This window comes from Syngnathoides biaculeatus, chromosome 14, assembly GCF_019802595.1.
Source record: "Syngnathoides biaculeatus isolate LvHL_M chromosome 14, ASM1980259v1, whole genome shotgun sequence".
Taxonomy (NCBI): Eukaryota; Metazoa; Chordata; class Actinopteri; order Syngnathiformes; family Syngnathidae; genus Syngnathoides; species Syngnathoides biaculeatus.
In genome coordinates this window covers 9,904,324-9,919,949 of record NC_084653.1, presented here as the reverse complement: position 1 = coordinate 9,919,949, position 15,626 = coordinate 9,904,324, and the positions used below count along the sequence as shown (strand labels likewise).

Below are 15,626 nucleotides of genomic sequence, written 5' to 3'. Positions count from 1 at the left end.
AGCGAAGAATTGGAGGATGGAAGAAAGGAAACAAAGAAGAAGGGATTGAAGAGGAATCATATAGAAAGGGAATGGAATGAAAAATACTTAGATTTTTGTCTTTCCTAAAGATCATGTTTTTTTTTTTGGGTTCGGGTGGTATTGTCTAAATACAAATTTTCACATTCTGGCAAATGTATTAACATCACTGGCCCAATGAAATGAGGTCCATCAAAAATTATGCAAAAAAAATAAATAAATACAATATACACACACAGACCTTTGACTGACAATATTGATGGTAGTTTTCAATCCTCTAAAACTGCATTTCATTTTTCAGGCACCCCCGCACACAAAAAAACAAAACAAAAAGGATGTGTAAAAGGGGGAAAAGGAGAGCCATATCTGTCAATGCACTTTTCAGCTATTTATTAGTGCCCAGCTAACAGTAATACACATGATCAAACTCACACAGTCACACACACAAACTTGCGGGCATCCCACGTCACTCCGACTCTCCCTTTGAAGTCACATGCACGAACACAGACAACACAATACACACAGTATATTCTATATTTTTATGCTTCCAATTAGTCTTTGTGTTCAAAAACAGTGACACTCTTTTAAAAAGTGTGTTTTATGTTTGTATGCATTTTCAAATCTTTTAAAGCGGGGAAAAAAATAGCATGTCTCAGATTCTCATTTATGGCGATGAGGTGTGGAATGTATCCCCTGCAACAGATCTAATTTGGAAAGTATTTCACAGAGCAATGCTGGTATCAAATGTGAATCAAGTTATGTTTACCTGTATAGAGATCTTCCCCCGATTGTTACCAAGTTGCTGAAAACACTCAAGTCTGTTATGTTGTCAGGCCAAGACTGGATGTTCAGAAAGCCTAAATTGGAACACAAAAAGACACACATGTTATAATGAGTCACAGCCACTGACAGAACAGAAGATTGTGTCTGAGTCTGTGTGTGTGTGTGTGTGTGTGTGTGTGTGTGTTGGCATCCCTCTAGGAGTAGCAGCATTCCAGGATATGGTAAGGACACTGCTCTAGGCAAGACTTGGGCGCCAGCTGTGTTTGTTTCATCAAGTCTCATTTATCTACATTTATGCATTTCCTTCAAGCAATCTGCATCTCAGTCGTCGAACCATTTAAAAAGATGAAGAGCTGACAGGGTGGATGTGCCTCGTTTAGGATTTCCAATAAAGCATTAAAAAAAATATGAAATATTCAGTAGAGACAAGTAGGAGGTACAATCATCTAGCCAATATCAAAAGACAAACAAAATAAGTGGATGGGGGAGTAAGAAAGTAATATCAGGTGGAATAATGGATGGAAGGTGGAATGAATTGAAATGTGATGAAGAAAACAAATCCCTTTCTTAGAGATTAAAACAGAAATATGGTTATGTTGCCTTTATGAGAAGCACTTGCATGATAGAGAAGATGTGCTGGAAACAGCAAGACAATCAATGTGGGTGTGATGGACCGTGTGGTGCTTTTGCTAATCAATGAACAATCAGTCCACATTCTAGTAAACCTCTTTTTTCCCCCCTTTTCTCCTGGAGGACACATAATGTTTACTCAGGAAGGGAGGGTGGTTGTTGAGAGGTAAAAAGAGATGAGGTAAATAGGGAGACTTTTTGTGGACAAGTGAGCAATAACCTTCAACAGCATCTTTATCACTTTGTGGACATTGTTTTGTTCATACCAATCCCTGCTGAGCTGCAGCATCAGAGCGGCATCCGAAGCATATTAAGCGTGTTTGATGAAGAAATGTGAAAAGACAAATGTCAGGTAAATGTGAGGATGCACACAATGGGGTTGAGGCTAAGTGAATGCAACCTGAATACTGCATTATACAAATTCTTAAAATACAATTACAGCTGCATTCATGTGAAACTAAACCAAACAGATAGCTGAAATCAAATTAAATTTATATTGTTACAATTCTAAGAGTGTGAGTGACAGCCCCCTTTATTGTGTTTTTGAGAAAAGACACAAAGAACATTACTGTCTTGTGATAACATTAAGGTAAGATGTTATCTCATCTTCCAAAATTACTGGTTTAATTTAATTAAGGGTAAAGCAAAGCAAATGTATATTTGTAGCCCATTTCAAACACAAGGTAACTCAATGACTCCACCTGTTCTGATGGGTCTTGGATTATTTAATGACTAAATAGTACCATAGTCAGATGGTGGCTATAAATAATGTGTTTGTCTTACTCAATGCACTCAATGCTACATAGCTAACTAGCCTCAGTGGTAATGTCAAGTATTTTCCTTCACAGTGCAGATTTAAGAGACAAACATGTACTGACCAGTACATATCTTCTTCCTAATCAGGAAGTAAAAGTATTTTTTTTTCTTTCGCCTTGTCCCTTTAGGGGTCACCACAGCAAACACCCACTGTCCTCATGTCCTCCCTCACAACAGCCATCAACCTTTTCTTTGGTCTTCCTCCCGCTCATTTTCCTGGCATCTCCATCCTCAGCACCCTTCTACCAACATACTCACTCTCTCGCCTCTGAAGATGTCCAAACCGTCAACGTCTGCTTTCTCTAACCTTGTCTCCAAAACATCCAACTTTAGCTCATTTCTAATCCTATCCAACCTGCTCATCCAACCAAGAACCTCAGCATCTTAATTTCTGCTACCCAAGTTCTGCTTCCTGTTGTTTCTTCAAAGCCACCGTCTCTAATCCGTACATCATGGCCGGCCTCACCACTGTTTTATAACCTTTGCCCTTCATCCTAGCGGAGACTCTTCTGTCGCATAGAACACCAGACACCTTCCCGCTTGGACCCGTTTCTTCACTTCTTGACCACACTCTCCATTGCTCTGTATTATTGACCCCAAGTATTTGAAGTCGTCCACCTTCGCTATCTCTTTTCCCTGGAGCTTCACTCTTCCTCCTTCACCCTTCTCATTCATGCACATATATTCTGTTTTAGTTCAGCTAATCTTCATTCCTCTCCTTTCCTCCATCTTTCTAACTGTTTCTCTGCCTGTTCCCTGCTTTGACTGCAGATTACAATATCATCTGCGAACATCATGGTCCAAGGGGATTCCAGTCTAACCTCAACTTTCAGCCTATCCATTACCACTGCAAACAGGAAGGGGCTCAGCGCGGAATCCTGATGCAGTCCCACCTCCACCTTAAACTCTTCTGACAGATCAATTGCACATCTCACCACTGTTCTGCTGCCCTCATACATGTCTTGTACTATTCTAACATATTTCTCCGCTATACCAGACTTGCGCATGCAGTACCACAGTTCTTCTCTTGGTACTCTGTCATAGGCTTTCTCGAGGTCTACAAAGATACAATGTAGCTCCTTCTGACCTTCCCTGTACTTTTCCACAAGCATCCTCAAGGCAAATAGTGCATCTGTGGTACTCTTTCTAGGCATGAAACCATACTGTTGCTTGCAGATTCTTACTTCTGTCTTGAGTCTAGCCTCCACTCGTCTTTCCCATAATTTCATTGTGTGGCTCATCATCTGGATATTTTTTGCTCCTATCGGAACACAGAGTGCACAGCACTTTGGCGGGAATGTCCACTTTTTGTATGTGTTCGGTTAGACAAGTTGATACCGTTTTCGGTCCTATCTGCACGGTTACACTTTTTTCAAGCCATGCCCGTCTGAAACAGTTTTTGATTCCAGCATCCTTGTCAATTGCCCTCGCTCGATCTTCATCCCTTTTTTCTAACACTTTCGCCATCGTAAAACTTTGAACAGACCGTCGCTCAGTTCGCACTATCTAAGTCCCATGTGCCATTACTTGGCTAACTAACAAGTTACACTGCGATTTCCGAGAACTGAGAACACATGTACATGGCAATGGTGAAACTTGAATAACCACTAACACGATTGGATCGTTATACTGTATAACTCTGTTGTCCAATTGAGTAATCTGCCGCAAACAAGTTTTAATGTTTATGTCGCAAAATGGAAATATTTACACGACTGAGCAAGTTAGAACGGCATATGATAGTCGTGCTTGTGCTAGCACTAAGCTGAACTTGCAGCTCGGAGCCCACCACCGAGAGGCAGGCGCACGATACCCTACCCACCCCTGAAATTTTCTCAACGGATTTGCGCTTATCTCGAGAATGGTCATTTTGGTCTGAAAAAGTCAGAAATCCGCCGATCGGCGGAAAATTCTCATCCCTGAAAACATCTTGTGTATTAATTATTCTATGATTTTACTCTAACGGCCAACTTGACATAAAAATTGTTCCGCAACTGGCCACTGAACTATAATGAGTTTGACACCCCTGACCTAGATTCTGACAAGTTGAAAAAGGCCTACTGTTAATAGGTCATTACTTACGACAGTATTACATTTTGACACTTTATGTCTGTTCAACACGATAATGGGCAAAAGAAGTAAAGTAGCTCCAAAGATCAAGGAGAATATTGACAGAAGGATGTTATGAAGATATGGTGCTGTTTTACCACCTCATTTTTTTCTCCAGTAAATGTGAAAAGACCATGCACCTCAACGCATTCTGCTGAAAGCACATCCATGTATAAAGCAAATTATAGTGTGTAACCACTTAGGAATACAGGGTCATTACTCGCAAGCAATGGTTAAGAGGGTTCAAGTTGCAGTACTTACAGTACAAGCCAGGATAAGACTGCCCACTCGACAATAAATGTTTTGAAGAGACCATCAAAAAATCAAGACACAAAGAGAAGAAAGTAATTGCAAACACTGAGACAAGTGTGCCATGTCTAGGATGAGCTCATTTAAAAGCAGGAGGAAAAGCACTTGTGACCTCAGGGTCACAGAAGCAGGTTGGCTGTCTCAGTCAAATGTCTTGTCGTTGTGACAGCTCAAGAAGATGACAGGGTGACCAGATAGACTCCCTTACTAAATCCTGTTTGGTTTCGCCACCCAATAATATAAAGAAAAGTTTTTCTTTTTCATTTTGAATTAGAATTCAAGATAAACATTCGGAGCCTAATCAATAGATTACTCATGCCATCTCAACATGCCTGATATAATGTCAACCGCAGATGTGTATCCATAAAAAAAGGCTTTCATTTTCACTTTGTAAATGGAAAGCTTTATCACAGCTAATCATTGCATTTGTCATCTCCTATCAGTAAGGACAGCACAGAGGAAGAAGAGAGGCAGGAGTTGCTGGAAGATTAATGAAGAACACCACTTGTTTTTTTCATGGTGCGTGAAAGGAAAACTGGGGATGTGAAACTAAAGGCTGGGGTACCCCTGCCCCTAAGGGAAAAGGAGCAGAGACAGAGGAAAATGAAGGACTCATCTGATATTCAATTTATGTTGCTATGTCTATCCTCAGTGTGGCCCATTATAAGTGGGAGGATGGGAACCAAACAACTAAAGTCATAGCAAAACCGACTTTATATGTGCAACTAAAAGGATGTACGCATTTTATTTTTATAGGCTAAATATTGCCTCTGCTAAGGAAGTAACGTTGTCGTCAATGTTTGGCAGTAAGCAGAATGAGCTCAAAATTCAGTTTGTATAGGAAAGGCAGAAGAGGCAAGTCAGAATCTAGTTATCATCAAATCACTGCAGGATAAGGCATTTTTGCTTTCTCTTAATTTCAAAATTCAGGCATATCCACACAGTTCCATCCATCCATCCATCCATCCATCCATCCATCCATCCATCCATCCATCCATCCATCCATCCATCCATCCATCCATCCATCCATCCATCTTCTTCCGCTTATTTTAGTTTGGTTGCAGGGGCAGTAGAGGCTCAGACTTCCCAACCCCCAAACACTTCACCCAGCTCTCCCGGGGGGATCCCAAAGGATGTATCACTGCAGCGTGTACTGGATCATCCTCGGGGTCTCTTTGCAGTGAGTGCCTGGAACACCTCAACCATGGAGGCGTCCGGGAGGCATCAAATCAGATGCCCCAGCCATCTATCTGGCTCCTCTCAATGCAGAGGAGCAGCAGCTCTACTCTGACCCCCTCGTGGATAACCGAACTTCTCACTCTATCTCTAAGGGAGAGCCCGGACACTGCGGAGGAAACTACTTTCGGCCGCTTCTATCTGGAATCTTGTTCTTTTGGTCATGACCCTAGGTGAGGGTAGGAACGGAGATCGACTGGTAAATTGAGAGCATCAGCTTTCAACTTAGCTCCTTCCATACCACAACGGACTGATACACAGTCTTCATCACTGCAGACACTGCACTGACCCGGTTGCCGATCTCAGGTTCCATTCTTCCATCACCCGTGAACAACACCCCAGGATACTTCAACTCCTCCACTTCGGGCGTGCTCTCATCCCCCAACCGAGAGATGGCATGCCACTCTTTTGTGAGTGAGCATCCAAGCAATATGTTTTTCATGGATGCCCTTGCTTATTTCAGCAAGACAATCCCAGTCCACATTCTGCACATGTTACAACAGTGTGGCTTTGTCATAAAAAAGCCCAAGTACTAGACTGGCCTGCCTACAGTCCAGACCTGTCTCTCAATGAAAATGTATGGTGGATTACGAAGCGTAAAATGCAACAATGGAGACCCTGGACTGTTGAAGAATGGGAAAGAATTCCACTTAAAACGAGTCAACAGTGAGTGTTTTCACCTCTCTCCTTGAACGTTGTTAAAAGAAAAGTTGATTTAACACAGTGGTAAACATGACCATGTTCCAGGTTTTTATGGAACATGCTACAGCCATGAAATCAAAAGTTAATGATAATTTACTAAAAACAATCAAGTTTATGAGTTTGAACACTAAATAACTTGTCTTTGTAGTTTATTCAATTAAATATAGATTGAACATGACTAGCAAATCATTGTATTTGTTTTTATTGATGTTGAACACAGCGTCCTAACCTCATTGGAATTGTGTTTGTATTATGATAGTTTCCAATGGTATGTTAAATTAAGGGCAGTGTGAAGATGTTACAATATATGAACAAAACGTACCTGTAATTTCCCTGACAGTGCGGAACACATGAAGTTTTTCTGGATCCAAGCCTTCAATGTTATGATAGACATCCCTGTGAATGATAATATCAAACAACAACATGAACTAACTTATTGTTATTTTATTTATGGAATTACTGATATTAATGGAAGGGTAATGTGTTCGAAATGTAAATAGTGTGATACATTGATTCGATACCATCATAAGTATGTGTTAATAATAATAGTAATAAAATATAAGCTTAGCAAGAAGCTATAAATGTCTCACCCTTTAATTCCAGTGATGAGAAAAACCAAATTGCCATTGATTTTGGTGCAATTTATAAACTTGTCAATGTTGCTGGAGTCCACTGTCTGAGCTGTCTGTAGACTGGCAGTTCCAATGCCATCACATGCTGCAACATGCAGTAAGACAGCAAAAAGCAGCAATTTAGCTTAAGCAGAGAAATGTCACGCCAAAGAAGTGTTATTATTACGTATTTTCTTTCTTCAACAAAATGTCACACAAACCATTTTAAAAAGTGCCGTGCTTCCTATATTACAAGAACATTTATCAAAAACATCACCTTTTGGGCAGATGTCAGTACAAGGAATGCACATCTTGATGCGGTTCTCCTCCACCTCCATCTTGTTACTGGGACACGCTCTCACACAGGAGCTCTGGTCCACTACAAAATTATCTGGAAAAAAACATTTCATTGTAAATGTCAACTACAGATTGTAGCTTTTTGTTATACAGGGCATGGTACTTTGGTACTTCGTGAAGACAATCTTCAAAAAGGGTGAATGTCACTTTCTTCTTTCTGACTCACAATGATAGGAAGTGCCAGAGTTCAGAATATATGTAGATGGATGGCACAGCAATTATACTGTTGTATTTTAAAAAGGAAGAAAGCCATAATTATTTCTTCGCTACAACTAAAATACAGATATATAATCTGTGTATTTTTTTGTTTTGACCAAAGACTAAAAGACGCTCTTAGAGGAGCTACATTGAGAAGGTTATACCTCTTTCAAGGGGCAATTTATATCAGCGTTTCTCAAACAGAAAAGTACAGAAAGTAATTAAAAAAAAAGTATTTTTATTACTTGTCAGACTTTTTTTTTTTGGCAAAGAAAAATGTAGTAGAGTTAATTCATTTCAGTCAAGATTGTTAATTCCTAACCAGCCTAGTGTTTCCATTGTGGAGAGGGCTGATCTTCCTTGACTCAATGCAATCCCAAATACTTTAAAAGTAGAAAAACATTCAGTATCTTCTTCTTCTTCTTCTTCTTCTTTTCCTTTCGGCTTGTCCCGTTAGGGGTCGCCACAGCGTGTCATCTTTTGCCATCTTAGCCTATCTCCTGCATCTTCCTTCAGTATGGAATCACATATTGTGAAAGTGCCTCATGACCTTAGAATGGCACTTTAAAAGTCGCAAGAATACATTTGACGGTTAAAAATGTTATCAGTCACATAACTCTTGTAAGAGGACCTGAAGTACCTGAGGGGATTTAAAAGTGATGCAGTTAGCAGTACTTTGTCAAATATGTACAGTACATTTATCACCTCTTTTTGATTTGAAATTGAAGTTGAGCTCCAAATAGATAAATAAATAAATAAGACTTAAAACTGATAATAACATTGCGTGTTATGGTAACACTCGATTACGTATAACTCATGTTACCAACATAGCAGCCGTAGTTCGTCGGCTTGTTTGCAGTGCTAATGCTAGCTCAATATTGCTCGCAGAGCTATTTTAGTGACACTTGATATCTGTGGGTATTTATCACGACTAGACACTTTCAATGTTCTCACGTCATTATGAATGTGCATTTTTAAGAATCATAGTTGAGCATTGCTTTGGCCAGAGACCAAAAGAGGGCGGAGGATTAGCCAAGTGAGGCTACTGTCAAATCTTGTAAGAAGTTGTACTTCACTGCAAGCTCCCATTTAATACTCAATAAATTTGAGAAAATTGTGTATTGTGTTATTCATCAGAATATGAATGAACTTCTGTTGTGCTCATTATCAGTTCATTTGCATTATTAAAGTTTGAGGCAGCATGTGACATTCCAAGGAAGGAACAAATTCTAATTTGGATTTCAAGCTGAAAATGGGGTTTTATATTATAGGACCAATAAATTACATTCATGTTCCTAATCTGTAAATGTCAAGAATAAAACTCACTATCACTCCACACATTAACGAGTTTGCAAGTACTGTACATGGATATCAGAAGCACTACTTGCAGTCCTGAAGAGCGCCGGACTTTTTTGCAGCGTTAAAAACCAAAACAACCTCCCGACTGAGCAAAACATGGTCTTGAACAATAAAGTGCCATAGATCATATGGAGAGTACATGTGTTCCTTTAGGTGTCCAGTGTTCAGACTTACGTGGACACTTCTTCACACAGAAGGCTCCGTAAGTGTATTTTGCCCTAGGATTGTGTTGCACCTGGAATGTGGTGGGGTTGTATGCAAAAGGCTGGGGACACTGCGTCACACACGCTCCGCTGTCATTGAAGTTTGTACATGCCTGTACATGTTGACAAATTAAAAAAAAAAAATAATACATTGCACACATAATAACAAAATACCGAACATTAAAGCCAATGGTATGTTTACGTGTGTAACCAAAGGAATGACTACGCTGTACAGTCAATATCCTTGTGAACCCATAAATAGAAATCAGTTTCTATACATTACATGCATGTGTGTATGCGTGTGCGCAAGTCTTCACTTACAAAGCAGTCAGTGTCTTTTGGACCAAAGCAGCCACCTGCACACTCACGGTGGCAGCAGTCACTCACATAGGGACCAAAACAGCGGCCATCACACTGCTCAGCACACACCGTTTTAGTTACTGTAGATTACATAAAGAAGAAGATAATTTAAAAAAAAAAAAAACCTTTAAACCTCAACTAAGGACAGAAAATTAGGATAGCTCCATGTCTGGTACTGAGTCACTTCTGAAAAATTATAGCAAGTGGATTTTGCTGTTTTTTTCATGAAAAAAAAGCATTAATTAATTATATCTTTGAACGCTACAAGATTTTCATTTAACTATCCATTTATTGTTTAAAATAAGAAGTGCCTTATTTTTGGCTCACAGATTTGGAGGTAGAGTATCTCACTAAACTGAGTACATTTAATAAATCTATTTCTTTTCATTTGCACTGAAGATAAAACAGTTTGCAGTTTGTATAACAGTGGGCATTTACTAATCCCTGAAAATAACTCAACACAGGGCCCAAATTTAAACTCCTGGCAACAAAGGGGAATACACACCTAGGTGCAACAAAAAGGAATCCACACTGAGGAAAAAATGTCCAAATTGGGCCCAATGTGTTAATATGTGTGGCGATTATTATTTTCCTGTGGTGTTTTAATCCTATTGGGCATGGAGTTCACCAGAGCTTTACAGGTTGCAACCCAAACCCTCTTTGACTTCTCCATGATGACAACTTGTGGATGTTCAAGACTTTGTGATCCTCTGCCTTCCATTTGATGATGCTAATCAGATACTCAATAGTGCTCTGGTCAGTAGACATGCTTGGCAAGCTGGTCACCTTTCCCCTTAGCTTCATTAGCAAGACAGTGGTCATAGTGTGTTTAGGGTCATCATCATGTTTGATTACTGCCCTGCTGCCCAGTTTACAAAAGCGTGGTGGTGGGTGAGCGTTGTTTAACGGGGAGGCAGTGCTTGCTCTGCATTACTATGTTCGGAGACTGGCTTTCATTGTTCCATCAATAAACTGTGGCTCCACAGTGCCAGCAGCACTCATGCAGCCACCCTATCAACACACACTAGTCTTTGTACTCCTCACCTGGTTTCGTCCAGACACAGTTGAGACGATCAGAACCAAATAAGTTCATCATGGTCTCAACAGACCACCGTCCACAATCCATGTTGTTTGTCTGGTTGTCTTCAGCAAACAACAATATTTACAGAAGAAATGATAAAGACACCTCTCTTGAATTTCCAGTTGTAACACAAAACACCTTTCACTACTAACAGTGAGCAGACCTTTAACCCATATATTAGCAAAGTTTTAACAGGTTGGAGATAAAATCGTCAACATTGCTCATTAATTTAAAATGGGATTGTTTGCAACAGCAGAATCTATAGCTTGTGGATATTTTTATCCATGAATGTTTGGCAATATATGCAGTTCTTTCACACATTTTCTCACAAAGTGATGAAATACCAGCACTGCAATGGATACGAGCCAACGTGACACATATGAAAACATGGATTTCACCATATGTCAAAAGAATTATCAGTAGGATTTCATTTCATGTGTGTGGGTTGAAACAAAATGGTTAACTATTGTTTATGGGTCCTCTTCTAACAAATGAACAGGCCAAAATAGAAACCAAACTAGCTTTAACCGTTGCTTTTAAATTGAGGAAAGAAAGTAAATACACATTTTCATCCATAAAAATATAGAGAATGCCAAAAAACAATGTCTCTCCAAAACCCTGGCTGGAAGCTCCAATTTCAGAAGACTGCCGTTAAAACCATCAGTCACAGCTTTGATTTTCAAAAGGCAGAAGGTAATACAGCAAAAAACAAAACATAAGCAATATAATTCTATGAATAGGTGTACACTTTTAGCAAATGACAATGACATGACTTTTAGCAAATTGACTTGAAGGATATTTGACCATTTAGCATATTGTGACTGTAACATACTCAATGTCCTTTCATTTTTTCCCCCAAAAGGCCCTACAATATATCTGAAAGTGATTTACAAAAAGTGTTTTTTTTTTCCCCCCTTCGCATCCTGTACAGAAAAGTGGCTGAAAATTATAGCAAGCAAATTGATTCATTCCTGCTGCTTACAAATTGTAAAGTGTGTGTGTGTGGTCAAAAGTGAGTGCGGCCAACTTCTGAACTCTGAAATCAAATGGAATGATAGCGAATGAAGTGAGCTGCAGCTTGTGCTGTTGCCAGACACAAAAAGGAAAAGCAACTGGTTCTGTCAAGTGTTTGGATAACGTGTTGCCCAGACCATATAAGCGAAAAGTTAGCCTCGTGAACTTCCATGTCCATGCAGGAGCCAATCCCAGCTGTCAACGGGCAGGAGGCGGGGTACACCCTGAACTGTTTGCCAGCCAATCGCAGGGCACATGGAGACAGAAAACAGTTGCACTCACAATCACACTTAGGGGAAATTTAGAGTGTCCAATTAATGTTACATGTTTTTTGGATGTTGGAGGAAACCGGAGTGCCCAGAGAAAACAACCCGTCAGCACAGGGAGAACATGCAAACTCCACGCAGGTGGGGCCGGGATTTGAGCCTCGGTCCTCAGAACTGTGAGGTCACTGTACCACTACATATATATATATATATATATAAGAAACGGGTCCAAGCAGGGTGGAACAGCTGGCGAAGGTGTCGGGTGTGTTATGTGACAGAAGAGTCTCCGCTAGGATGAAGGGCAAAGTTTATAAAACAGTGGTGAGGCTGGCCATGATGTACAGATTAGAGACGGTGGAACTGAAGAAACAACAGGAAGGAGAACTGGAAGTGGCAGAAATGAAGATGTTGAGGTTCTCGCTCGGAGTGACCAGGTTGGATAGGATTAGAAAAGAGCTCATTAGAGGGTTAGCCAAAGATGTTTTGGAGACGAGGTTCGAGAAAACAGACTTCGATGGTTTGGACATGTTCAGAGGCGAGAGAGTGAGTATATTGGTAGAAGGGTGCTGAGAATGGAACAGCCAGGCAAAAGAGCGAGAGGAAGACCAAAGAGAAGGTTGATGGATGTGATGAGGGAAGACATGAGGACAGTTGGGGTTAGAGAGGAAGATGCAGAAGATAGGCTAAGATGGAAAAAGATGACACACTGTGGCAATCCCTAACAGGACAAGCCGAAAGGAAAAGCAGAACAGTGTCTCAGTGAGGGAAAGTAAGGCAATCGGGGGTGAATCACCACATGCACATCCTGTTGAAGACACAACTGTGAGAGACAAGTGTGATAATGTGGAAACAAGACAAATAGCCCCTCTGTCCTTATCAATGGTCCATCTGTAACATGTTGATCACGGTGTTCTCAAAGTTCATTCCTAATTATCTTAATGGGATCATCACCACAGAACAAATACATCAAGATATACCCATGTTTGAAGCCAGAAATCAGGTGGTCCGAGCACAGTGGAGGAGAGATTGCAGGTGAGAAAATTCATGAGAAGAAAGGTACAATCAAACAGGTATAGGAGGAACATCAAGCAGAAAAAAATATCGAGAGGTGTAAATTGCCTTGCGTGTGGTTTGTGTGTGTCCGTTGTCATCTTATTTAGATTGTATCTGACCTGTGGAGAAAATTGCATGCGCAAAAATGGGAAAATGAAGGGAAGAGACACGAGCAGATCATTTGAGAGGAAAGTAATGAAATATGGGGGCTAAATATTCCATTTTCCGCTGTTGAGAGCAAATTATTCTCACATGCACCAAGATATTATTAGCATGTGTATGTGACGGATGATTTAGCATTAGAATCATGACAAAAAGTCTTAGGACACAACCCATAATCAGTTGGAGGTCTTCTGAATCCTGTGTATTCTGATTATTATGCCATCTTGAAGATTCTTTTTTCAATCATTTGGAGAGGGTACTTTTCAGTTCCTGCATGGTGGTGTTCCAATGATGAAATGATAAAATTGTGCATTAATTTACTTAGACCCCTGTCCTTTCAACTAAGTCACTGACTTCAACTAGTAATCACAGATAACAGATAACATGCAAGCTGCATTTGCACAGGAAGTGATTGATAGGATGAGATGTTAATAGAATGCAGTTGGTTGGTTTCTTTCGGCTTGTCCCTTTTGGGGTCGCCACAGCGTGTCATCTCAGATGAACGGACATATAGATATATGTTTGGTACAATTTTTACGCCGGGAGTGGAGGCCCCAGTGGGATACGAACCCACAACCCCTGGTTTACCAAACCAGTGGTCTAACCACTGAATGCATAGAATGCAGTGATAAGAATAAATGACAGTGGGCAGACATGTTTACACTCAATGATAATCTCAATTTATGGGCGTGCGAGTGCACCGACCACTAATGGTAGCTGAATAACCTTTTGAGGGATGGATCAGTAAGTGACCAGAGCCCAGAATGTCCGTGACCAGGCAAATGGGACCAAAAACCCCTCGTAAAAGGGACACTGATAACTGTTTGCCAGAGAAAGCGGTCAGTAGCCGAGCCCGCGGAATCGCATTGATGAACAGGGAAGCGATATGTCCAAAGCTGGTTTCTGGAGTGGAACCAAAGCTGAAAGTGGACATCAGCAATGACAGATGAATGGGAGAAAGTGTAACAGGACTAACCACTGGATGGCAGATGGAAAACAGTTGATGGAAAAGGTTGCGCAGGATAACCAGAGCATATCAGAATCGTCCACCTCAGCCATCTGGAAAGAACCTGATGAGAACTATCTGGGTCATGAGGGAGCTAGCTGGCTCTTCTTCTTCTTTTCCTTTCAGCTTGTCCCGTTAGGGGTCGCCACAGCGTGTCATCTTTTGCCATCTTAGCCTATCTCCTCCATCTTCCTCTCTAACCCCAACTGCCCTCATGTCTTCCCTCACCACATCCATAAACCTTCTCTTTGGTCTTCCTCTCGCTCTTTGCCTGGGAGCTCCATCCTCAGCATCCTTCTACCAATATACTCACTCTCTCGCCTCTGAACATGTCCAAACCATAGAACTCTGCTCTCTCGAATCTTGTCTCCAAAACATCCAGCTTTGGCTGTGCCTCTAATGAGCTCATTTCTAATCCTATCCAACCTGGTCACTCCGAGCGAGAACCTCAACATCTTCATTTCTGCCACCTCCAGTTCAGCTTCCTGTTGTTTCTTCAGTGCCACCGTCTCTAATCCGTACATCATGGCCGGCCTCACCACTGTTTTGTAAACTTTGCCCTTCATCCTAGCAGACACTCTTCTGTCACATAACACACCAGACACCTTTCCCCAGCTGTTCCACCCTGCTTGGACCCGTTTCTTCACTTCCTGACCACACTCTCCATTGCTCTGTATTGTTGACCCCAAGTATTTGAAGTCGTCCACCCTCACTATCTCTTCTCCCTGTAGCCTCACTCTTCCCCCTCCACTTTTCTCATTCACGCACATATATTCTGTTTTACTTCGGCTAATCTTCATTCCTCTCCTTTCCAGTGCATGTCTCCATCTTTCTAATTCTTCCTCTGCATGCTCCCTGCTTTCACTGCATATCACAATATCATCTGCGAACATTATGGTCCAAGGGGATTCCAGTCTAACCTCATCTGTCAGCCTATCCATTACCACTGCAAACAGGAAGGGGCTCAGAGCTGATCCCTGATGCAGTCCCACCTCCACCTTAAATTCCTCTGTCACACCTAAGGCACACCTCACCATTGTTCTGCTGCCATCATACATGTCCTGTACTATTTTAACATACTTCTCTGCCACACCAGACTTACGCATGCAGTACCCAGTTCCTCTCTTGGTACTCTGTCATAGGCTTTCTCTAGATCCACAAAGACACAATGTAGCTCCTTCTGACCTTCTCTGTACTTTTCCACGAGCATCCTCAAGGCAAATAATGCATCTGTGGTACTCTTTCTATGCATGAAACCATATTGTTGCTCGCAGATACTTACTTCTGTCCTGAGTCTAGCCTCCACTACTCTTTCCCATAACTTCATTGTGTGGCTCATCAACTTTATTCCTCTAT

At 41.0% G+C, this 15,626-nt stretch overlaps 1 protein-coding gene across 5 annotated transcripts in view; it reads right to left on the bottom strand.

The window, feature by feature from the left end:
• Positions 1 to 15,626, bottom strand: part of LOC133511849 (receptor tyrosine-protein kinase erbB-4-like) — a 286,982-nt gene that overhangs the window by 68,802 nt on the left and 202,554 nt on the right. For 4 of the 5 annotated variants that reach the window (XM_061840835.1, XM_061840837.1, XM_061840836.1 and 1 more), the window contains 6 exons: positions 9,650 to 9,768; positions 9,300 to 9,441; positions 7,489 to 7,602; positions 7,191 to 7,317; positions 6,923 to 6,996; positions 785 to 875 (listed from right to left, as the gene is read on the bottom strand). In XM_061840835.1, the coding sequence (XP_061696819.1) occupies positions 785 to 875; positions 6,923 to 6,996; positions 7,191 to 7,317; positions 7,489 to 7,602; positions 9,300 to 9,441; positions 9,650 to 9,768 (667 nt within the window). The remainder of the gene's footprint in view (positions 1 to 784; positions 876 to 6,922; positions 6,997 to 7,190; positions 7,318 to 7,488; positions 7,603 to 9,299; positions 9,442 to 9,649; positions 9,769 to 15,626) is intronic. The other variant, XM_061840839.1, reaches the window with a different exon arrangement.